Raw genomic sequence first — 26,433 nt, 5'->3', positions numbered from 1 at the left:
AGTGAAGCTATTTCTAGTGAAGAGTAGCAGTCTGTGCCACAAAAACTAAGATGGAAAAAGCCATCCGTATGACTTAGAAATATTCAATACTGAGTGACAGATAGAAAATCTGAGCGGTAAATAAACCTTTTAAAGATGTGTTGAATTGCTAAATAAAACCTAACCCCAAATAGTTAAGCCCAGAAGTCTTCACAGGAATGTTTTACAAACATACAGAAATAGCCCATTCATTAATAAATTATTCCAGTAGTTAGATAAAAGAGGAAGCACTTAAAGAACTCTTTTTTTTTTTAAGTTAACTGAGAAGAAAGAAAGAAAGAAAGAAAGACAAAAGAAAAATTACAGAAAATTATAATCATGGGTACTATGAGTTAAATACAATATCTACAATACATGTATTATATATGTATATATAAGTATCTTCATGCATTTATTCATTATCCACACATAGGTGTTTTGTATTAATATACACGTGAATGTATTGTCAGAAACTTCGTGAAAAGCTTGTGAAACTTACTTATTACTCTTATTTTCCTTAATTCACAACAAAAAGTACAATCATAGTTCCTACTGAAGTGGACACAGATATTTCATACATACTAGATGATTTTGAACATTACATGAAGTAAGAAATGCAAGATGCTTAAAACAGTTGTTGGCCTTTAGTAAGTTATATTTATCTTGGTTATGGGTCTAGGTTCAGGTCATTTCTAGCAGATTGACCTAATGTTTAAATAATACAGTGGTACATGGTTTTTTGTTTGTTTGTTTTTGCTTTTGCTTTTGTTTTTGTTTTGGTACATGGTTTAAACAGAGTTTTGTAATTCTCTTCGCCTACTGTTTAGGTTGCTTGGAATTAAAGGAAGACACCATTGAAAACCTTCTTGCTGCAGCATGCCTTCTTCAGCTTCCTCAAGTAGTGGAAGTGTGCTGCCATTTCCTCATGAAGCTGTTGCACCCATCCAACTGTTTGGGGATCCGAGCCTTTGCAGATGCTCAAGGGTGCATTGAGTTAATGAAAGTAGCCCACAGCTACACAATGGTAAGGAGATTTAATATTTTAATCATAGAGGCAGAGCTGTATTATCAGAGGTTAAAACAATTACTGTCATTGCATCAAATGACTTCTTTCTGTTTAAAATGAGTTCTACAAGCTTGGCACATTTCTGTTATGGGGCACAATGTGGTACATAGTATTTTATAATAGCAAAGTTTAAAAAAAAAGGCTGTTCGTAATGGACTTTATATCTGCATTGCCTATAAATTGTAAGCAAAGCCATAAAGCAATTATAGACTGTTATAGATTTTAGAACTTGTTTAAGTGAATCCTTCTTATTGCTCCCAACAAATCTCTCTTTTTGTATCTACTTCCACAGCTGCCATTTTTTGTTCCTTTTCTTTCTAGTAAAGAGCTACCAGTCTGTTCCACCAAAAAACTCTTTTTCCTTTTTTTCTTACAACCTTTTTACTATGGAATAAGTTCTATCGACCAAAATTCAGTGTTGAAGTCTCACCCACAATGTATTAGTATGTGGAGATGGGGGCTTTTGGTTGCAATTAGGTTTAGATGAGGTCTTGAGGGTGGGTTCCTCACGATGAAATTAGTGCCCTCATATGGAGAGACACCAGAGAGTTTGCCTCTTATCTCTCTCCACCTTGTGAGGACACAGTGAGAAGGTGGCGATCTGCAAGCCAGTAAGAGAGCCTTCACCAGGGACCCCAATCAGTCTACCTCTTCATCCTAGATTTCCCAATCTCCTGAATATGGGAAAGAAATTTCTGTTCCTTAAGCTACCCAGGCAGTAATATTTTGTTATAGCAGCCCGGGCTCACTGATACATTTTCATCATAGCACATTATGTTTGGTATAGCTTTGCCTATATGATTTGTGGAAGAAACAATCACACTTACAGTATATATTATAAAGTATTTTATTGGTAGAGTAAATATTTGATTTTAGAACTCCTGGAAACTTCTATAGTAAGTGAAAATATTTAGATATATAAACCAAATGATCTACATTTTTTTTTTAATAACTGACTTTCTGTACATTTTAATGACAGGCTTAAATGGAGTGAATGCACTCAGTAAATACTCCAAAAATAATTTAAACCTGTTTATATTTGTCTCTTTGATTTTTTCTATATATAAATAAGTATTTTTTTTAAAGATTTTATTTATTTATTTGAGAGAGAGACAGTGAGAGAGAGCATGAGCTAGGAGAAGGTCAGAGGGAGAAGCAGACTCCCCATGGAGCTGGGAGCCTGATGTGGGACTCAATCCCGGGATTCCGGGATTATGACCTGAGCCTAAGGCAGTCGTCCAACCAACTGAGCCACCCAGGCGTCCCTATAAATAAGTATTTTAACAGCTTTATAGAGATACCAAAAATCATTTGAATTGCACACTTTAAATGTGTGAATTTTGTGATGTGGGATTTTTTTCATGTTATCTCCTTTCTAGAGTAGAATAATGAGTAATAACAATTCATACAATATTTCATACTCTAGAAATAATCATTATAAAAACATTTAATTTAGTTTCTGACATATAGTAAACCCTATATAAAATGTTACCCATTTTTCTTATTTTCGTTATTAACATTATTAATGATTTGATTGTTCTTATTGAAACAACCAATTATAAAATATAAAACTTTCCCTTTCCAACTCAAGGGAAGAATTTATATAAGATAAATCTCATTAAGTTTTATACTTGCGGGGCGCCTGGGTGGCTCAGTGGGTTAAGCCGCTGCCTTCGGCTCAGGTCATGATCCCAGGTCTTGGGTTCGAGCCCCACATCGGGCTTTCTGCTCAGCAGGGAGCCTGCTTCCTCTTCTCTCTCTGCCTGCTTGTGATTTCTCTCTGTCAAATAAATAAATAAAATCTTTAAAAAAAAAAAGTTTTATACTTGCTACTTATTAAAAAGCTCTTATTTTAAGATTTAACATCTTTTCAAGTCACTAATGATTGTCAGCCATATAAGTCTTCTAATTGTTATTCTTATATAGAATTTCAATATTATCTTTTCTTCTTTAATCTTTTAAGCTGATTAGTAAATTAAATGAAAATATAGAAATAAAAAAGAGGTAGATACATGCTTTGTAATTCTACTGTCATTTTTTTCTTTTGAAATATTCCATGACAGGGCATAGTACTGCTACTGAAATTAAATGAACCATATAAAATCAATGTAAACAAATACTTCATCAACCAAAATATCAAAGTCCAACTGCAGTCATTTAATTATGCACATTTAATTGCAATTAGGAATTCCTGGCTTAGCTAAGCCAAAGAACAATATGCCTCCATATCCAGAGGGATAATGGTCCCTTCTGGTCTAGTTTGAAATTATTAATTTAGTAATAAAGATGTTTTTCTTGCAGCTGCTTGGACTGGACTGTAATTTATCACACAGTAATAGCAGTATTTTTTCTTTAAACATTTAAAAATGTATATTCTGTAGTAAAGTATATTTAAAACCAAAATATAAAGAATTCTAGCTAATACACTTAACATTCTAAACAGCTCTATTTTAATTTATTTTTGAGAGTATGAATGGATTATGTGTTTTGTCATGTCTGTTGAAATTTAAATGATTTCAAATTCTTTTGAAAACATGAAGCTTCAATATTTTCCAGATGCTCATGGGTTACCATTTTAGTGAAGAAAACTTACTGACCAGTTATCTTCCCACTTCACTATTTTCTCTCAATTCTAACACTTTAAAATGGGTGTTTTGCATCTGCTATTATAATTTCTCACCACATCTTTGCTTCTGATCCTTGTTTAATCACACATGTGTCCTCATCTAATCTATTCAATCTATGCTTTGAGAACAAACCTATTATCAGGTTTTTTTTTCTTTTTAACTGCTTTAATATAGCAATCATCCCAGGCTTCCTGGTACATCTGGGACTAAATTCTTTATTGGCTCTTATTATTTATTTGTTTATTTTATAAGTAACATTTTTAATCTAATTTTTTAATTTCCTTGCTAAAATTTTTCTAGATACGAACTTGACCTTGAATGGCCAGGTCTTACCTTGCCAAACCTTACCTACCTGCCTTTGATATTTATATCCTTTGCTAACTTTCCTTTGGAAATTTCACCCAGTTATTTGGCTTCAGCTATTGACTCTGTGTGGAGGATTCCAAAATCTATTCAGGAAGGTGACCCATTTTGGCAGTGGTTCATGTGAAAAATACTGGAAAATTTTGAATGCAAGCTCAGTATTAGGTAGAAGTGTGAAACTAATTCTAAAACATTAATTTGGACTTTGGCTTCATGAATATGAAGACAGAAACAAAATAATTGAAGGAAATAGTCCCCCTCTATTATTAGTCAAGAGTTCATTATGAGATCTGTGCTTAATTTTTGACATCATATTTTAAAAGCATTAGAGAGTGACAAATAGAAACATAAGAATGATGACAATAGTAAGTATTTTATAGTCATATCATATGAAGGGATGCTGTGAGACATTTGGATGCCCATAGCTGAATAGTATTATGGCATGAAAATAGCCATTTTACACATTTGTTAGAATAGACATTTCTAAAACAGGGTTGTGTAAATGTTTCATTCTGTTTTTCATCTTAGTAGTAATCTGTTCAAATTAAATGTTATATGAAAGAATAATATTAAGGTTGATTTGCTTTTTGTGAGGATGAATGGAAAGTCCAGAAGTCTACTTCAGTCACCTGATCTTTCTTTCTCTGCTGGGTTTTCTATTTCCACTAATCATCACTGCCACTTCCCTCCAAGATCATCTGGCCTTTTGAGGAAATTCCTAGAACTGCATTTTCCAGAAATACTCTCCATTTGGTTCTAGATTAGAGTTTGCCAATAACAAGCATCCATGTAGGGGTTGGGAGGTGGGAGAGGCCAGGTACAACTTCTGTTGAGAGCAGGAAAATGGACAAATGGAAAATTGAAATACCTTCTTTGCAAGCCTTTGAAAGAGGTGTACTTCACTGCTGGAGACTGCAACCTTCTGGAGATTCTTGAGGAATGGAGTGCCTTTGCTGAGTGCTTTTGAGAACAATTTACATAGAACTGAAGGTTGAGACCATTAACATAAATTTCCTGACCTTCACTTGTACCACCCGTCAATTCACTATCTACAACCTTTCTTACATTGAACATAGAGTGGCTTGTTTTCCTAATCCAACACTTACCTCAAAAAAGCAGATTCACACTCCAAATTTGATTATGCATAGTCCTCCATGCCTAACTTCTAAACCACCCCCTGGGCATTTTCCCTCAAAAATAAATGGAATTGACTTCACCCCTCCTAAACATGTTGTGAATTCCTTTCACTTATACCTTACTCATATTTCTCTTGCCTGGAATCTCTGGGATCTAATTCGAAATAACCCCTCAGTTTCCAGTTTCATTCTTCCATGCCTACAAAATGTCTTAAAACTTTTCATAGCATTCTTTCTCTCCTTTGAAATCTTAGTATTCCTTTATTTAGGATTATGTGATATCATATAAATTTCCTTATACAAATAATTACTATTTATAACTTTGTGATTGGTCTTCACAACTCTATTACAGAATCCTTTCTGACAGAGCAAGTATTTTTTGTGGATATGTATTTTGCCCTGACAAAGTACCTAGTACATTGTAATATAATAACATATTTCCTTTGGATAGTTTTTTAGGATTTTGATTCTCAGCACTCATGAATTCAGTGACTCAAGAAGACCACACATGGTTTTCCTTTCTTTTCAATCCATTTCTTACCATTATTTCCCTATTCACACAGTTCTAGCCACACCTATCATACTGCTTTTTTTTTTTTTTTAAAGATTTTATTTATTTATTTGACAGAGAGAGATCACAAGTAGACGGAGAGGCAGGCAGAGAGAGAGAGAGAGAGGGAAGCAGGCTTCTTGCTGAGCAGAGAGCCCGATGCGGGACTCGATCCCAGGACCCTGAGATCATGACCTGAGCCGAAGGCAGCGGCTTAACCCACTGAGCCACCCAGGCGCCCCTATCATACTGCTTTTTGACTACAATAAGTATCTCACCTGATGACCTTTGTGTTTGCTCTTTCTTCCCTCCACTAGAAACACTCCCCTGCCAAACATTTATATCCTTTAATCTTCTGCCTCATTCAGATGTCTGCTCAAATATCACTTCCACGGAGTCCTCATCTCTGAATGTTCTTTTTTTTTTTTAAATAAAGATTTATTTATTTGTTTTAGAGACAGAGGGAGGGAGAGAGAGCGAGAGTAGGGAGAGAGGCAGATGAAGAGGGAGGGAGAGAGAGAATCTCAGCAGACTCCTTGCTGAGCACAGAGCCCAGTGAAGGCCTTGACCTTATGACCCTAAGATCATGACCTGAGCCAAAATCAAGAGTAAGATGCTTAATGCCCTGAGCCATTCAGGCACTCCACATTTTTGAATAGTCTATATAATGTGGCACTGCCTTCAAAACCCTCTTCACCCTTACACCATTTCATATCCTTTAAAGTACTTATGAGTGTCTGGCTTTATATTTTTTTATTTTGTCATTTTTTTTTGTTTTCTTCTCTACCATTACTATGGTAGCTTCTTGGTAACTTTTTTTTAACTTTTTACCTTAAATGCATAGTATTTATTGTTGAGTGAAAGAGTGAGTGACTATTGAATACTCTCTACCAGGAACTATAGTAGGTGGCCCTGGAGATACAAGGGTGACTAAAACAGACATAGATTGCCCTTAGAATAAAGATGAATATGTTGAATGCAAATAAATTATTACTCTAAATGACAATTATATATGTACATAAATATCACATATATGTATTTATATGGTAACTGTTAGAAAGGACAGTAAGATGCTGTGGAAGAGTTAAAAGAGCCTTATACTGAGTTAAAAAGGATTAGGTAGAATTCATCAGGGAAGAACGTTCATAGAACATTCATGATGAGCCGATGACCTGAGGTGGGAAGGAGTTAATTTTGTTTAAGGAAATTCAAGTGTGATGGGATGGTGGGGCAGAAAGGGAGAGAGGTGGATGATAAGGCTGGAAATTTAGGCAGAGTCCATTTTCCAAGGTTAATGAGAATTTGTTAAGGATTCAGATTTTTATATTGAATATTAAAGTATATCATTGAAAGTTTTTTGAGCAAATAAAAACCAAGATTTAATTGAAAGACTAGTTGTCGGACTGCCATGAGGAGGAGGCAAGAAGAGACCAAGAATAAAGGTTGGCACTTTCCTAGAGACCTATATGTATGTTGGCTGTGTGAGAAGAAAAGGAGAAACTGAGGTGACTAACTTCTGCCATTGTGTTTGATAGCAATGCTTTTCACTACTGGTGCTGATGGTATACAAGTTGAGCGTATATAGTATGTATCAGGCATTGTTCCAGGTGTTACACATACTTAATTTAATCCTTTCAAAACCCCTGCAAGGTATGTGTAATACCCATTCAAAAAATGATAAAACTAAGATTCAGGGATATTCAATAATTTACTGAAGAATAATATCAAGAACATAGTAGAGTGGGGATTTAAGCCTCGGGCTGTCTTACTACAAATTAGATATTCTATTTAATATGCTAATGATTACACAGGGATTGTATTTTATGCATTATATCAAATCAGATTCCTGATGTCCAGAACACTTCAAAACATGGATTACTTCAGACAAATGGGCTTTAGAAATATAAAACGTAGATAAGAGCCCAGAGCTTCATGAATATTTTGTTCCCCAGTTTTTGTTTTTGTTTGGTTTTCATTTCCCTGTTCAGTGCCCTCTCCCTTTCATCCCAGTGTTACCAGCCTGGCATGCAGCATTTTACCATGTTTATGCTAGAGGCAGAGGCGTGGCAGTGGGACTCAGCAAGAGGCTACCATATTCAATCAATAACCTTGAAAGGTGGAAGTCTCAGAACTGGAACATAAAGACTCCCTGAGTCAGTGTGAGAGTAGCTGCCTTGTCAGCCTGGTACTCTAAAAATCTTATACGTCATTCACTGATCCTTCAGAGCCATTAGAGCAATACTGGAGAATGCTGTAATGAAAGCAATGCTTTCTTTTCGTGGTTTTGAAATATCTGGCATTTCTTACAGTTCCTAGCTAGCAGCCTGCTCTTTTTTATCTTTACCAACAACCCTTCCAATAACCCATAAATTAGAGTTTGCTTTGGGAAAATACATGGAACTTAATTTTAAATTGCTTTGTGTTTCCAAGTCATTAAAGCAAGAAACTATCATTGATAGTTTTCTCAGGACAATTATGTGATAAATTAGTAATAAAATTTGTGTTGAATGTTATCTTGTTTTATTATTATTCATTACTTCGCGTTACTACTTTTCATTATCTTATATACATAGCTGGTCTGAGTAGAGTTTAAGTAAATATACAATTGTCAAGTTTAAAAAAGGCAAAGTTTGACTTTCAGCATTTCTGTGTAAATTGAAGTAATGAAGGTTCAATACAATGAGGGGCTTGGATGACAACTGCCATCAAAACTAGATGATCGGGGCACCTGGGTGGCTCAGTGGTTAAAGCCTCTGCCTTCGGCTTGGGTCATGATCTCAGGGTCCTGGGATCGAGCCTCACATGGGGCTCTCTGCTCAGCAGGGAGCCTGCCTCCTCCTCCTCTCTCTCTCTGCCTACTTGTGATCTGTCTGTCAAATAAATAAAAATCTGTAAATAAAAATTAGAAAAAAAAAAAAAAACTAGATGATCACAAGCAGTAAGGAAGCATGTGGAAGGGCTTTAGAAATATAAAACTCCTTCCCTAGAAAGGAGCTTCCTATTGTTTTTCTTTACTTCCTCTGTCCCTAAATTAAGCTTGCAACTCTTTACAGGAAATCATCTGCTAACTCACAGTCTTTGGTACAATTCTGGTCTACTGGTTAAGATGAAGTTGATTTGAGTGGACTTTTTAAAAAACTGACTTTTGTGTTTAGTGTCATGTGCAAACAGGATATTCACAATTCACTGAATAAACTGATAGAGATGTATAATAAATTGTAATATTATAACACGTAATTATTCACTCATGTGATTGCAGTTTGACTACACAGAACTTTGTAATTGTTAGGGCTCATAAAATAACTACAATTTAAATATGTATTTATGACAATTTCAAAGACTAATTAAGCATAATCACAGAGTATGCCATGAAAATTATAAGCTTTTAAGGGTCCACTTTAGAAACAGTTCATTTCTTCTATTCAGATGCTCTTCAAATATGTTTCCTTTTTAGGTTTTTATAGCCAAACTGAAGATCATTCTATTTTAAGAAACTTGTCCTTCCACTTTCTTGATGTTGATGATGTTGAAGATAATGATAATATTCATCTACTTGAAAAGTATTTTATTCATTTAAAGATGGTGTCATTTGCATATTTTAATTTTATTTTCATTTCTCCTACAGAGCTATTTCCAAAACAAAGATGAAGCACATAGCTGTATAAAATCACAACACACACACACACACACACACGGGAATCTATTAAAAATGTATTGGGTTTTCTTTATTGTCCAACAGATATGAATGTTTTTATAGCTACTGTTGTCTTGAGTTGATGCTGTAGCAACAGAAGAAATGAAGTATCAAGAAGGAATTATTGTTACAAAATATCCTATAGGATATAAAAGATTTTTATGTAATTTGTGAGTAGTCCCCAAGTGTTTAATTATTTCAATCACTTAACTATAGAATTCCCTTCTGTAATAAGTAATATTACTAATTATTAAAATAGTCTTGAAAGGGCTTCTTATGTGATGTCAGGAGAAAGGAAAGCCAGAAATATTTTGGCTACAATACCCTTTTCAGTTTGCAAAGCACAAGTTCTTCAACAAATGAAATCAGTAACATGCTTTTTGATCAAGTGAAAAAAAATTCTGATTGTTTATGCTATGAAAGTTTCACTTTATTATAAGAATTTGCACCTCTAGGGGCATCTGTGTGGCTCAGTAGGTTAAGAGTCTGACTTCCATTCAGGTCTTGATCTCTGCATCCCTTGGATTAATCACTGCGTGGGGCTCCCCATGCAGCAGGGAGCCTGCTCCTCTCTCTTCCTCTGCTCCATTCCCTGCTTGTTCTCTCTCTCTCTCTCATGTAAATAAACAAAATCTTCAAAAAAATAATTTGCATGTCATGAAATAAAGTGAAATATTTATATTTATATTTTCTGATGAGGTGTAATGAATTACATATAATGAAACTAATTTTTTTTTGCTTCTCTTTTAGATTTTTCTTTTATTGTCAGTGTTCAGTTAAAGACTATACTTGTGCTTAAAGATCATTAAAAGTAATTTTTTTAAGGGGAATAAAGGTAGAGAGATGGATTGCGGTTCACAAGAAACATGATACATCCATCTTTGCTTGAAGGGAAACTCAGTCTGCCCTTTGTAGGTAGGACATATTTGAGATGGGGCAGATCATTTCCTTAAAGGAATGCTTTTAGAAATGTACTGGACAGACAATATTTAAGGAAAAAATAACTTTTTATAAATTACCAGGCATCTCCCCCCAGACCCCAAGTTACTCTAAATATGTAATACTACGCACAGAGCTGGGGGTGCCGGGGTGGTTCAGTCAGTTAAGCTTCTGCCCCTGCTCCACAGAAACCTACTTCTCCCTCTCCTACTGCTGCTCCCCCTGCTTGTCTCTCTCTCACACACACAAATATAAATAAATAAATCTTTAAAACATACTATGCACAGAGCTAGATTACATGTTCCACAAGGTAACAAACCGCATCTTACTTATTCACTTCTGTATTCTTAGTTCTTAATATATAACACCTTTTCATTTTATATATATAACACCTAAATCATTTTATTTATTTTTATTTTTTGAAGATTTTATTTTTAAGCAATATCTATATCCAACATGGGGCTTGAAATTGCAGCCCCAAGATCAAGACTTGCATGCTCTACCAACTGAGCCAACCAGGTACCCCACAAATTTCTCATTTTAGGTACATGAATATAATATTTGAATGAACAAATAAGTGAAAAAATAATTTCAAACATTAATAATTTTGGGCATTAAGGAGGGCATGTATTGCATGGAGCACTGGGTGAGGTGCATAAACAATGAATTGTGGAACACACAAAAAAAATTTAATTTAATTTAATTTAAAAATGCTATTATAAATTTTATCTGCTTAAATGAAATCTAATGAATATTAATAATTTGTAGTGAAATATATTATCTGTATTCTGCAATAATTAAAAATATTTATATTGTTCCCAATTTTACTTTTCATACATTTTAATTAAAATATATTTGTAAATACATACATACGTACATACAGAATGCATCCCTGATCTTTAAAGTTCTTTAGCTTTTTAAAAAATCAGTTATTTCAAAACTTTTCAGCAGGTAACATATATCCCATATATGATGTATGCATATTTTTAAGTTTTTAGTGGATTCATTTCATAATCAAGACCTATATTTAATATTTTTAGTATTTCTTTTTTTTTATTTTTAAAAGCAAGAGCATGCAAGCAAGGGGGGTTGCTGAGGGAGAGATAGAGAATTCTCAATAGACCCCCCCCCACCGACATTCCCACTTGGAGCTCCTTCTCACGACCTTGAGATCATGACCTGAGCTGAAACCAAGAGTCTGATGCTCAACCGACTGAGCCACCCAGGCATGCTAATATTTTTGACTATTTCAGATGAAAGTTATTATTTAAAATCAGTTTTGGGGCACCTGGGTGGCTCAGTTGGTTAAGCATTTAATTCTTGATTTTAGCTCAGGTCATGGTCTCAGGTTCATAAAATTGAGTTCTGCATCATGCCATGCCCTAAGTCTTAAGTCTGCTTAAGATTCTCTCTCTCCCCCTCTCCATATGCTCCTCCCCCTTGCTCACAATCTCTCAATGAATAAATAAATAAATAAAGTGAAATTAGTTTTTACTGAAGGTCACTATACTAACAAAGAATAAATATGAAAAATACATACAATACAATGGCACATACAAAAAAAATAATAGGGCAAATGTATCCTATTTTAATATATGATTGCAGATAATATAAAACAGCACATCATAATTAAAAGTCGCTGGATAATAATAAGCAGAAATCAGAAAAGTCTAATGAATGGGATTCAAATCCTGACTTTGCTAAGTGAATTCAATAAACAATACACTTTAGGATGTGGGCTTTATCCCCAAAACCACTAATAATTATTCTTTGCTCTTTCTATGTAAGGTGATATTTATTTTAGCAACGTAAAAAGTATTTTAATGTTATTAGAATTATATAATTTACAATCAGTGAAAAGGTTCTCTTCAAAATAATGAAGAGTAGACTTACAAAGCAAAATGAACTATTTCATCAATACTAAATCTAAGCAGATTTACTGAAGACTGAATAAAGTTTCCAACTAGATATTATACTATTCTAAGCAAGTATTAAAGACAATTTGCATTTTAGTTGGATCTAAAGTTAAAAGAACCTGAAGAGATTTCCAAATATATAGATAGAGATGGAATTCAGTTTCTTCTCCAGTTTTTTATTTGAAAGGAAAATAAGCTGATTATCAATTATAAAGTAGTGTTTCTATTTTTACTTCTGGTAATGGATAGGAATAAATGAGGATAACTAAATGATGAGGATACAGAGAATAACATAAAAGGTAGAAGATGCTTTTCAAATAAATATTGCAATTGAACTAGAAGAAAATTAATTAAGTTAAAATTAGATTTTATTATATAGAGTTGCTGATTAAGACATATATGCATAAATTTACATGCAAAAATAGACATCTATATGAACACTGACTGCATATGTTAATCCAGAGAAAGGTTATTTTTTTAGTAGTAAACTCTATAACCCTAGTTTACATTGTTTTAAAAATCTACCTTTTACACAGATCATATACATGTATACTTATATTATGATCATCATTATCATATTAACTTTTACATTTTAAACTTTTATAAATTGACACAAAGCTAGAAAAAGCATAAATAAAATATAGACAACAATTAGGATATCATCTTCATTAGTAAAATTTGTTTGGTCATATGTTCTGATGGATACCACTGTAGGATACAGTAATATACTTTTCTCCTCATTGGCAAGTGCATTATTCTCGATTATTCAGAAGGATTATGTGGAAGGATATTATTAAATACTGAAAACTTGAAATCCCAACTTTTCTCAAAGACTCTAAAGCTTGGTTTTTAAGTTAACTAATGATGCCGTGTGTATTTGAATGGCGCGCTTCCATAGCTAAGAAGTCTTTAGTGATTTGTGATGGGTTAGTTGTCAGCCAACGGAAACATCTTTGACTTAAGAAAGAATATTATTTTACTAGGTCATCTAGAATCAAAAGTGAACAGTTGGAGGAACTCACTTAAAATTCATCATAGTAAATTGACATTCTTTTCTTTTACTTTTGAAGTCATAAAATGCCCCGAGGATTATTGCTTCACTTTATTTCAAGAAGCCAGAAATATGAGTGATATATTCTAGCTTAGTACAAATAAAACTTGGTAATAAACATAACAAGATAAACAAAATCAAGATCTATAAACTTCTCTTCATAAATATATCTTTTGGCAGCCTGGACAGCAGAAATAGGAATCAATGGAGCCTCAGGTTCCAGGCCAAAATAAAAGGAATTTTCTGATAGATCAATAGATGAAAAACTTACCAACTCCATGAATCAGCTTGGGTGAACAGAATAATATAAGGCAACCATCAAGTCTTCATTCAGTGGTATTCTCCAATATCAAAATAGGTTTATCATATTGACCAAAGAACAAAAATGTTTATCATAATCTACAGTGCCCTTTACCTTATTTTTAAAAGCCAATATAATGTATATCAAAATTAGATTTTGAAAGGTACATAATGCCCTCCAAATATTATTTTTGTTGCTATTATTGTTTTAATCTATACTATGACTAATAATAAAATTTTATACAAATATATTATTAGCATATATTATTAACATTAAATGTTGTAACCTAAAATTTTAATTAATAATATCTTAGAATTTTTTACATTCCTTGAAGCTCATTTTTTTTCCTTAAAGCTCATTTTTAAATTAATTTATGAAAGCACAGAACACCACTGAGATTTAAGGAAAAAAATGGTCCAAATCTTGACAAAGATATTGCAAAAGTAATTCCGATTAGATAGATTGACTAAACTAGATAATTTCTTGGGACATCTGGGTGGCTCAGTTGGTTAAGTGGCTGGCTGATTTCAGCTCAGGTCATTATCTTAGGGTCCTGGAATCGAGCCCTGTTTTGGGCTTCAAAATTAGCAGGGAGCCTGCTTTGGGATTCTCTCTCTCTCCCCTATCTCCGTCCTCTCCTCCCTCTTGCTCACACTCTCTCCATAAAAAATAAATCAGTCTTTTTTTTTTTTTTTTTTTTTTTTTTTTGGACAGAGAGAGACACAGCAAGAGGGGTAACACAAGCAGGGGGAATAGGTGAGGGAGAAGCAGGCTTCCTGCCCAGCAGGGAGCTTGATGCGGGTCATATTCCAGGACCCTACCCTGGGATCATAACCTGAGCAGAAGGCAGATGCTTAATGAGTGAGTCACCCAGGCCCCTCTATAATAAATAAATTTTAAAGAAAGAAACTAAATAATTTCTCTTGTTTCTCTTTAAAACATGGGATAAGAGTCTAGACTGCATTCTCTCATTTATTTGTTTTTTGTTTTTGTTTTTGTGTGTGTGTGTGTGTGTTTTAAATATTTTGTCCAGAATATATTCCCACCAGTGCTGCTTTGATTTTAACCAACAATCTCATTTTTTAAACTAGTTTGTTTCCAACTCTATCCTAATTGTTAAAGGTGTGTGAGATTTCAACATTTCTTGAACAAAACAGAGGGTAACATTTAAGAATAAAATTGCAGAAGGTATGTGCTATGGTGAATGCTGTGAAGTGTAAACCTGGCAATTCACAGACCTGTACCCCTGGGGCTGATAATACATTATACGTTAATAAAAAAATAAAAAATTTAAAAAAAGAATAAAATTGCACTGAAAATTTTAAGATTCAGCTTTTTAACTGTTTAATAAAACTGTGTGTCTTTGAACAATTCACTTGAGATCTGTCTCATTAACTGTAAGATGATGTGGTTTATTTGAAATCATACTGGTCCCATGTGGTCCCTGGCAGCCTTATGATTTTCCAAATATCTTGTTAAATCTGAAATTCCATGAAATGCAAATGCATTTCTAGGTAAGGTGGATAAGTGCCATTTTGTCATTAAGTAATAAAACCTTAGTGTCACTACAAGTAGAACATTATCTGTTTGTAGGGGATCAACAAATAATTGTGGAAGAATGAGTAAACATTTTCCTGCCTTCAAATATTTTATGTTTTATAAAAACATTATTGAGGTAATAATTCACCAACCATACAATTCACCAATTTAAAGTGTACAACTCAGTGCTTTTTACTATAGTCACAGAATTGTACCTCCATCACCATAATCATTTTCAAACATTTCCATTGCTTTATAAAGAAACCTGGTATCTATCAATAATCACCCTCCCTCATTGAAATCATGCATTATGTGGGCTTTTGAGATTGGCTTCTTTTGCTTGGTATAACGTTTTCAAGATTCATTCTTGTTATAGTATGTGCTGGTACTTCATTTTATTACCAAATAATGTTATGTCACATGGTTAGAACCCCATTTTATGCATCTTTTCATGAGCTGATGGGCATTTAAGTTATTAACACTTTGGGGCCATTGTGAATAATCCTGCTATCAACATTTGTATACTAGTTTTTGTGTGGACATAATATTTTCTTCTTCTCCTCTCCTTCTTCTTCTCCTTCTTCTTCCTCCTCTTTTCTCTCTCTCTCTCTCTCCCTCTCCCTCTCTCTTTCTTTCTCTCTCTCTCTCTTTTATTTTTCTGGCTATGTAACCAGGAATGAAGTGGTTATATAGTAATACTAAGTTAAAGATTCTGAAGACCTACCAGATTGTTTTTCGATGTAGCTGCACCATTTCACAATCCATACGAGTGTCTAAGGTTTGAATTTCTCTATATCCTTGCCAATATTTTTTTAATTGACTTACTTCTTGCTTATAGCCACCTCATGCATGTGAAGTAATATATTCTGGTTTTGATTTGTATGTCCCTAATCTTAATTAAATCCAGCATCTTTTCATGTGCTTATTGGATATTTTTATATCTTCTTTGGAGAAATATCTCCTCTGCTCTTTTGCCCATTTTTAATTTTTAATTTGTTTTTTTATTGTTGAGCTATAAAAGTTCTTCATATATTGGAGACTTTCTCTGGGCTTAGCATAAATGGCTTTATGTGCATTAGTAAAACACCCCCGTGAGATAGGTAAAACTATTGTCCTCATTTTATAGATGAGAAAACCAAGATAAAAGATTAAATGTCTTGCCACCAAAGCCACCCAGCTAGTGAATTGTAGATACTGAATTTTAATATTAAAGTACAAATATTAACCACTATGTATTACTGCCTTGGGTTTTACTTATAAGATTACAATGATTGAATTACTTTATTGAAAATAATATATTATCCAAAGAAGAAGGTAACTTCTCAAAAGTGATTTTTAAAAACACGACTGGAGAAGGTACATGTTTTGGCCTTAGCTTAAGTAAAATAATGTTGGATAATACAATCAATGTCAAACATGGACCATATATGTAAAGTATTTTAAGAAGCATAAAGTGCAAGGCTAATGAAAGGCATCATTATATTTTTATCAACACACTAGGTTTATTTCTAATCTTAGAAGAGCAGGTGTTGCTCCCAACTATCTAATTCTTCCACTTCTTGATCTCGGCCATCCTCTATTATTATTATTATTATTATTATTATTAGATTTTTTTTCTGTTAAATACCTTCTTTTGTAAATTGTCTTCTTGGTTTCGCACTGATACAATTTAACCAAAATGTTTTTCTCTCTCTTCACTTCTCCATCACCATCCACTCTGCAGTATAATCTTAAATTTCCTGTAATAACTAATTATGAGAAGTAGACGACTCAGCTTAGTTGGCACTGAGTCCTTTAAATAATGATGGAAGATCAAGTTTGATTGGAAATTACACTTTGAGGGTTTTTCAGGGTACTCGGGAATTAAGGAATATTTGTTTATCTTCTATCTACCTGTTCCTCATTCTTTCTCTCCACTATACACCCATAACTCAAGGCATACTGTCTAATGGAGCATAGACAGTCTACAAAATAAATCCAGAAAGAAATTTAGTAGGCTTGTTTGATCTGGGTTTCATCTGGTATCATCATTCAAAAATAACTTAACTGGAGAGAGAAAGAAGACTTGCTGCATGCCAGTACTAAACAAATTCATAGTGATAAGGTTCCTTTTGATCTAGACAGAAAGAAATGGGACACCTGTAGGTTTCAATAGACAAAGAGCAGAGCAGGCTATAGAAAGATGCTAAAGCTTTAGGGCATGTTAAGTGCCCCAGGCCTTTATATTTTGGAACAAAATATAGAAGCAATGGTTACCTGAATAATTTGGACAGCTTGACTGTTCCTAAGATGTAAGAGATCTTATGAATCCCTAAATATTTTAATCATATTTCCATATCCAAATGAGAATTGCCTCCTTTCAACATCACTAAATTTCTTATTGAACCTTATTTTATACTGGCTTACTACTACTACTACTACTGTACAAGATGGGAAAGTAGGTAAAAGTGACTTATAAACAAACACTTTCTAAAGTTAAAACATAACACAAGCAAAAAATCATGAGAACAAATCATGAGTCACACAAATATATATTAAGCACATGCCGTATAATTTTTCCTATGAACGGGAGTATCAGCAGGGTGGTAAACTAGTGTAAAGAGACCAAAGTCACTCAGAATTAGAATGCTGAAACAAACTTGCAAAGTTAAAGACAAAGCCAATTAATGTCTTACAAGGCATTAAACTTTAAACATTATTGTTTCTCTTTTCCAGGCAGAAATTATTTGCACCTATCATTATTCTTCAAGTTAATATGTAATTTCACAGAGCTTAAGCTGTAATCAATAGAAATGGTGAATCGAATGAACATATATTCTCCTGGAAAATTAAATAATTCTTCAATGGTGACTTTCATGTTTCAATATGACATTAAGATGATATATAATCATCCATGTATCTTATTTACAAGTGTTGCATAATATTTCTTAGCTACCTAGAAAGCAGAAAGGACAAGCAATTATAATTTCCTCACAATTATACCAAAATAGTATTACTAACTAGAATAGATTACTATAAACCAAAAATATTCTTATTATATATTAACTACTCTAATCCTAACAATGCTAGGAGATGGGTAGTATCTTTACAGTCAAAGAAATTGAGGCAAAGAAAAGTTAATTAATTCACTGAGCTATACTCGTTCATGAGTATATGGAGGCAGAATTCAGATTAGGGGAATTAGCTTATAAGTCTATAACTATAACCATTGCCCTATATTGCCTCTCACTAATTCTTCTTATATCCTGATTCCTCCTCAACTATTTTAGTGCCAAAAGAGCATCTCCATTCCCATCAACACTTCCTAAAATGGCCTTAAAGAGCAATATAATATCATTAATGGTGATGATGATGATTGTTCAAATATTGGCATTTTGAAAAGTAATGTAAGTGTAAATAAAAGCATCTTAACAATGTAATTTTTTGATCTGTAGTTGATACTTAAAAATTTCAAGTTTTCTTATAATCACAATACCAACACAAGAACCCTAGCACCTGCTCTCCAAACCAGAATACCATCCCTAAGCAACTCTAAAGTAGAAATCTTGAACCCCCATTGCTGTATGGATTCAGTCTGCACTAAGGCATAGAAAAACTATGACCAAATTGACCAGTGACCCCACAGTTTGAAAATCCAGTTGTACTTTTCTGTCCCAATTTTCTGCAGTGTTAGACCCTAATGAGCACTTTCTTCTTTAGAGTGCTTCTAACCTTGAATTTTGGGACAGCCTTCATTCTTGTTTTCCTTTCTCTCTTACCATTGACTGAACCTGACTTCTTCCCTTTTGCCTAGAGTTCACTACTCTGTTAAATCTCTCATCTGTTCTTACCTGGGATGTTGAATTAGCTTCTATTTCTTTTTCTCCCCATCTAATTCATTTAAAAATATTTTATAATGTAATATTTGAAATTCATTTGTATTATTTTCAAATATTTTGTTTGTAAATGTTCATTCATTTTAAGCAGTTTGTTTTATAAATTTTGAATCTTAGAATATATATTAATGTTATAAAGTATAATACTCAATTAACTTTCTATTATCATGGTACCTAACTTAAAAAATCAAACTTCTTAAGTACAATTCTACCTGTGCACTCCATGAAATACTTTCTACCTGTTGTTCCCTCAGTGGTAAACATTATTCTTGGAGGATAGTGGGAATTTTGTGTTTTAAACACATGTATTTATAACTTATTTACTATACATGCATGTATCCCTAAATATATATTGTTTAGTCGTGCTTGTTAACCACCTAACTTAAGAAAAGTAAATAATAAAGTGCTATTTTTACTCCACTGAAAAATATGACAATACAATTTTTATAAAGCCTGACAACGGGGCACCAGGGTGGCTCAGTTGGTTAAGAATCTGCCTTCAACTGAGGTCATGATTTCTGGGTCCTGGGATGGAGCCCTGCATCTGGCTCCCTGCTCAGAGGAGAGTCTGATTCTCCTCTTTCTTTGCCTCTCCCCCTGCACATATTAATTTCCTTAAATCCAAATGTGATTAAATCTATTGGCAGCTAGACATTCTTTAGTGTTTCCCCAGTAATAAGTATAAACTGTTAGCATACAGTGATTTTGCAATCGGGTGCCTACCTACTTGCCCAGTTATGTTACTGGATTTCCCTGGACATCTGCTACCTTGCAATATTTACTTATAGCTCCACACCATTCTGTGATATTTCATCACTCTGTGTCCTCACACACTATTCTCCATCTACTTAAGCCTTTTTCTGGGGTGCCTGCGTTGCTTGGTGGGTTAAAGCCTCTGCCTTCGCCTCAGGCCATAATCTCAGGGTCCTGGGATCAAGCCCCACATAGGGCTCTCTGCTCTGCAGGGAGCCTGCTTCCCATCCTCTCTCTCTGCCTGCCTCTCTGCCTACTTGTGATCCCTGTCTGTCAAATGAATAAATAAAATCTTCAAAAAAAAAAAAAAAAGAAGAAGAAGGCTTTTGCTTTTCCTTGTATATGTTATCAAAATTACAATTTAATTTTCAACCCTAAAATATAACTTAAGTTAAATGTTCACTTGCATATCTCCTAGCCATCCTGAACACTTTTTCTATGCTTTCATGTAATCTTGTCCTTTTTATCTGTTGTAGACTTATTATACTTTATGTGTATTCTTTATTCCTAATCTCCATGAGATATTAGTTTTTCTAAAAGTTAGAAGCTACTGGTCTACCTCACCTACAACTTGAAAAAAATGTATTGTTTTGATTGAATGATAAGGCAAGTGCACAAATCATAGAATAAGTTTATGAATGAGGGAAAAAGGGGGATTAAAATCCCACACAATATTTGAGAAAAGGAAAAAATAGGAACAGGGTTAGGATTTGGGGGCAGTCTTCACGCTGAGTTTGAAATGACCAAGTTTCATCAAATAAGGAGGACAGAACTTTGAGATCTGTTGCATGGATCTGGATACTATGAAATAGCTTCAGAAATAACTATAAACCTGGATTAATTCAACTATACCAACTCTCAGTCCGTATACAATAACATTTATGTAGCCAATGCTCATTTGAAACACCTAAGATATTGCTGTGCAAGACTGAGATCTGCTGAAGAGAACCCTATTATTGCGCTTACATTGATGAATGGGGATTATAGGATTATATCTGCATTAATAGATGTCCTACAAGACACATGCTTTATAAATCATGTTGTTGACAATAAGAGTGACTTGACCTGCAGTGTAACTTTATTTTATCAGATTTCTAGTAAGTTGTTTGATGATGTTTCTTTTTACTGAAGAAAGAGGTTTCTAATTTATTCCAAAGAAAAATATTGTCATTGCAACACTGCTCTAGTTTTTTACTGGCTAGATCTTCTTATGGAAAAGAAATATATGTCCCCTGTTACTTGGTCAGTAAAATCATTTACATTTTTACATACTGAAGTCTCATTATTAGCCAAGTTGGTGCTGAAACAGCATGAGGCATTAATTGTTATGCAGAAATAGACTTATGAATATGCTAAAATGGGATGGGGTTAACATTTATGACTGCTTATGTATTTGTATATTTAATGTTCCTGTTTATTTCATGTGGAACCTTTACTTTATGAGTGCATACAGAGCAGAATTTATGTTTGTGAGGGATTTTGTGTCAGAGATAATATGTGAACAGTTATGTTTGCTGACCTCCATCTTTTCCCCCTAAGAACATTAGTGAATGAAAAATTCAGTGGATAAGATTTTTTTTCACTCACTGTTACTCTTTGTTCTGTGATTATGTTTGTTTGGTATAAAGGGGCATATCTGTACACTCAAGACAGTCAGAAATTTATGTAAAATCTAGTATTTCCTAAGAATATGTCAAAACAAATACAAATACCCAAGAAAACCCATTTATGCCTTACTAGATTACTCACAAGGTTCTTAAATTTTTTCAACCAAAAGATATTTTTGCAGTAATTTTTTTTACCCCCTTTTTACTTTTTTGTATGTGTGAAGTAATGTTGCCTAATCCTTCATGGTGACATTAATTTAAGAATGTCACTTTCATTATACCATTTCAATGGGTTCTGCCTGAATACCTGTTAAGTAATACTGTAAACTACAAATGGACTAATGATTTATGTCTTTGAACATTTATTTACTTTCTTAACTTTCTGTTACAATGGCGTTAACATAGGATTCACTTATGGTCTTCCAGTGTTTAGAGATAGACAAGCTTGCATATGTTTTAAATGAGTGGGAATTCTAGTAAAGACAGTAAGCACTGTTTTCATATCTCCTTTCACAAAACTCTCCAAAATGAATGGATAAAACACAGAATAAAGAGGAAAGTTCATCTGCATTTGAGCTAGTGAATTATAATAACTCAATAATGTAAACTCTAAAAAAAAACAAAACAAAACTGCCAAATCAAGTAAAAATTAGGCCCAATGTAAAAGGAAAGCACCAATTTGACATACATCATCTTTAGTTTATATCATTATACCAGCAGGCAAATTGTGTGAGAAAGTGAATTCTACTTTGGAGGTGTGAAAGGACATCATTAGGCCATCAAAAAAATGAGGGCACCCCATTTTTTCCCATCAGCTAAGTAGTTAAAGTAATGGAAGAAGCAGAACTGAAAGAAACATATTCAACCATTTTTTGGGGGGTGGGGGCCAATTATAACCTAAACTTGAAGATGAGGCAGGGCCAAATAGAGAACAGAAATATCTGAGTACATTGTTTTGGGCAGTGGGCTCTGAATATTGCTTCAGGCTTCCCTGGTTTGCTTACCCAGATGGGTTGAAGTCTCAGGACATTTCCCTGAACTTACTATTAGACCCTCCTGCAGAGCTGGCCTTGGCTGTGAGATGGGAGAGTCCATCTATTTGCAGAGAAAATTGGTGTCACTAATGTACCCAGTATGCATTTTCCTGCCATCTGTCTTATTTATCTTTTCCACTCAAGCAACTTGACCACTGAACAAAAAATGACAAATCAACAACGTATGCAATCAGTTTAAAGTTCATAGTTAGAATTCAATCTATGTCAGGTAAAAAAAAGAAGAATCAGTACTTGCTTGGACAGCACACATACTAAAATTGGAGTGATACAGAGAAGATTAACTTGACCCCTGTGCAAGGATGGCATGCAAATTTGTGAAGCGTTCCATATTTAAAAAAAAAAAAGAATCAGTTATGGAAAATTGGCAGCATCTGTTCTGGACATAAATCAGTCCCAGATACCAGATAAAAATGATTCCATCTGATAGTAATTATCATCATCATCATCATCATCCTCATCTGTAACAACAGGCACAAACCATACAAATAACGAAAGACATAAATATTGCATATAAGATATGTAGATGCTTTGAAAGAATATTCTACTTAGTATAGAACAAGGAGTAAAATTTCCAGAACACTTTTCTCTTCTTTCTTTTTTCTTTTCTTTCTTTTTTCATTAAGAGCTCTTTTCATTAAGTGTAACATTGAAATACAGCCAAACCTCAGATACTTGCTACCCCTGGGGCAAAATGCCAACTTAGCCCATGATGGTGCAAGACAAGTTTGGCCATTTCTTCCAGTTTTATAGTTCAGATACATACTACTAAGACACAGAAGTTGTATTTTCAAAAGTTCATAGAGGTACAAAATATTGCTCAGAATTGTAAATAGTTTGTATGTTTGATTACGGAGTATGTGAGAAATAATGTTGAGTTAAGAGCTGGAAAATTAGTAGACAATTATCTCTGAAGGGATTCTGTTATCATAATACATAACATGAATATTGCTCCTATAATTGAATGGTAACCTTAAAAGATTTTAGGTATGATAATTCTACAAACTGTGTCTTACAGAGATGAGAGAGAGAAGAATGTAGTTAATCGATTGGTGGGAGGGAACCCTAGAAGGGAAAATTGCTATAGGCCACCACAGTAATCTCTTTAGGAGGTGGCTGCATTTCGACTCTTAGGAAGGAGGATTTTGGAAATGTTAGAGAGGCAAAAAGCACCAGAAGAGATTAGACACTAAGTCCAGTTGAGCCTGACCTTTAATTACGTTGTATTATTGTGGTTGACTCTAAACTATATTAGGTTTGTGGTTTCATGAAAGGAGTCCAGTTATTGATAACATCTGCAATTAACTAACTTCAAGTGATTATATAAATCTTTTGTGAAGTGCTAGCAAAGGAAGAAAAGTAAACAAATAAATAAATAAATCATTTACTTTGTTTCTTTCTCATGCAACATTCAATTTAGGGGAAGTCAAAAATAAACAATGTATATAAAAGTTCATCCTGTAATGAGACAAAATGCAAGTAGCATTTTGGGAGAAAATATTTAAAAATTTTAATTAAAAATGATTACGTTTAATAACATGAAACAGATTTACAAGTTATTTTTTAAAAATGAGTCAGTGAATTATAAAATGTGGCAAAACATAAAAACCAAGGAAACCATTGTACTAAAATTTAGTGCCAATTAAATAAACAAAAATTAGAGCAAATATGCTATTTTACTTTCTTCCTATGAGGTTATCACAAATAAATCAATAAAATTTAAGTCTTATAGCAGTCATTGGGAAGGTGAAGTTAAATATAGTATTTCAATCATTGTTGTTAAGAATGTAAGTTCTGGAGGCAATTTAGTCATACATACTGATCAAAATAGCAAGTGTGGGGTGCCACACAACAAATCAATCCCAATTTTAGGAATCAGTGCTATGGAAATACACATATAAGTACAGATGTATAGAAAATTCAGTACACTTCAGATATGTTAGTAAAGTAAATCACTGAAATGACTACCTAAACTATCTATAAGCCTCACATATGAAGTAAAATTTAGTGCTATGCTGCTACCACAATGTGACAGAAGGATAATTTACTGACATAAAAAGATATCTGAGACATAATGTCATACCAAAGGAAAAATTTAAAAAAAAAAGTTTGCAGAAAACAATAGATAGCAGAAAAATGGTTTTGTGTCTATTTGTGTTTGTGTATATACATGTATTTGTATGCCTGAGTGTAGGTGTGTGAGTGAATAGATACTTACATAGAAAGGGAAGGAGAGAGCATGAAAAAATTAATTACCCTCCAAACTTTGTAGTTTCTTCATGTTTGTTATTAACTATAGTTCTCTTATGTTTGTTTAACTTTAGTTCCTTTATGTTTGTTTTATATTTGAGTTGGGCACATAAATATTTACAATTATTTTATCTTCTTGTTGGATTATCCATTTTATTATTATATAATGTCCTTCTTTGTCTCTTGTTACAGTATCTGTTTTAAAGTCCATTTTGCCTTATGTAAGTATTCTACTTCAGCTTTCTTTTGATATCCATTCACATGATAGATGTTTCTCCACCCTCTGACCTCCAATCTACAGATGTTGGTAGATCTAAGATGAGTCTCTTATAGGCAGAATGTAGATGGGTCCTGTTTTTTGTTTTTTATCCATTCTGTCACCCTAGGTCTTTTGATTGGAGTATGTATAGTCCACTTACATTCACGGTAGTTATTGCTAGATACATCTTTATTGCCATTTTATTACCTGTTTTGGGTAGTTTTTGAAGATTTTCTTTGATCCTTTCTTGTCTTTCTCTCTTTTGTGGTTTGGAGGTTTTCTTTAGTGATATATTTGGATTCCTTTCTCTTTAGATTTTACATATTTATTGGCAGGTTTTGTTTTGTGGTTAGCATTAGGTTTGTATATAATATGTTCTGCATATAGCAATCTATATTAAGTTGATGGTCACTTAGGTTTGAAACCATTGTTTATTCTTCTTCTCCTCACATTTTAGGTATATGGTGTCATATTTTACATCCTTTTATTTTGGGAGTTCCTTGACTGATATTTTACAAAAATATTCACTTCTTCACAGCTTTGTGTTTCCTACCTTCATACTGTCACCTTTGGTCTTTCCTTTCCATTGAGTCCCCTTTAGTATTTCTTGCAGAGCTGCTTTAGTGGTCATGAACTCCTTTAGTTTCTGTTGGTCTGGGAAACTCTTTATCTCTCCTTCCATTGCTAGATAGAGTATGTGACTGCAGATTTTTCCCATTCAGCAATTTGAATATACCCTGCCACTCTCTTCTGGCTTTGAAAGTTTCTGCTAAAAACCTCCTGGTAGCCTTATGGAGGTTTCCCTTATAGGTAATTGTCTTCTCTCAGTGCTTTTAAGTTTTCTTTCTTTATCATTATATTTTGCCTTTTTAATTATAATATGTCTTGGTGTGGATCTGCTTTTGTTGACTTTGTTGGAGGTTCTCTGGGCCTCCTGGGCCTGGATGTCTGTATCTTTCCCCAGATTAGGGATATTCTCAGTTATTACCTCTTCAAACAAATTTTCTGCCCCATTTTCTCTCTTCTTCTTCCTAGACTTCTATAATGTGAATGTTATTACATTTGACGGAGTCCCTGATTTCTCTAAGGCTATTCTCATTTTGCATAATTCTTTTGTCTCTTCTTTGTCCAGCTTGATTACTTTCTGTTACTCTGTCTTCTAGATCATTATTTTGTTCCTCTGCTTCTTCCAGCCTACTATTCATTCTATCAATCTTGTTTCTCATTTTGTTTATTGAGCCCGTTATCTCTGCTGTTATTACTTATCTCTGTGTAATGATTTCACTCATGCCTTCCACTCTTTTCTCAAGTCCAGTAAATATCTTATCATCATTACTTTAAATTCTCTATCATGGATGTTACTTATATCTGTTTCACTTAAATATCTGGCAAGAGCTTTGTCCTGTTGTTTCATTTGGAACAAATTCTCTGTCTTTT

At 33.6% G+C, this 26,433-nt stretch overlaps 1 protein-coding gene and 1 non-coding gene across 2 annotated transcripts in view; both read left to right on the top strand.

Annotated features, from left to right (window-relative positions):
- KLHL1 (kelch like family member 1) overlaps positions 1 to 26,433 on the top strand; it is a 376,159-nt gene that overhangs the window by 167,707 nt on the left and 182,019 nt on the right. The window contains exon 4 of the mRNA XM_047720111.1: positions 846 to 1,042. Coding sequence (XP_047576067.1) covers positions 846 to 1,042 — 197 coding nt within the window. The remainder of the gene's footprint in view (positions 1 to 845; positions 1,043 to 26,433) is intronic.
- On the top strand, positions 22,718 to 22,824 carry LOC125096591 (U6 spliceosomal RNA). The gene has a single exon (XR_007126270.1). It is a non-coding gene; the product is annotated as a U6 spliceosomal RNA (small nuclear RNA).

The sequence above is a fragment of the Lutra lutra genome, chromosome 3, assembly GCF_902655055.1.
Source record: "Lutra lutra chromosome 3, mLutLut1.2, whole genome shotgun sequence".
In the NCBI taxonomy this organism is placed as follows: domain Eukaryota; kingdom Metazoa; phylum Chordata; class Mammalia; order Carnivora; family Mustelidae; genus Lutra; species Lutra lutra.
This window is presented reverse-complemented; position numbering and strand designations above follow the sequence as displayed.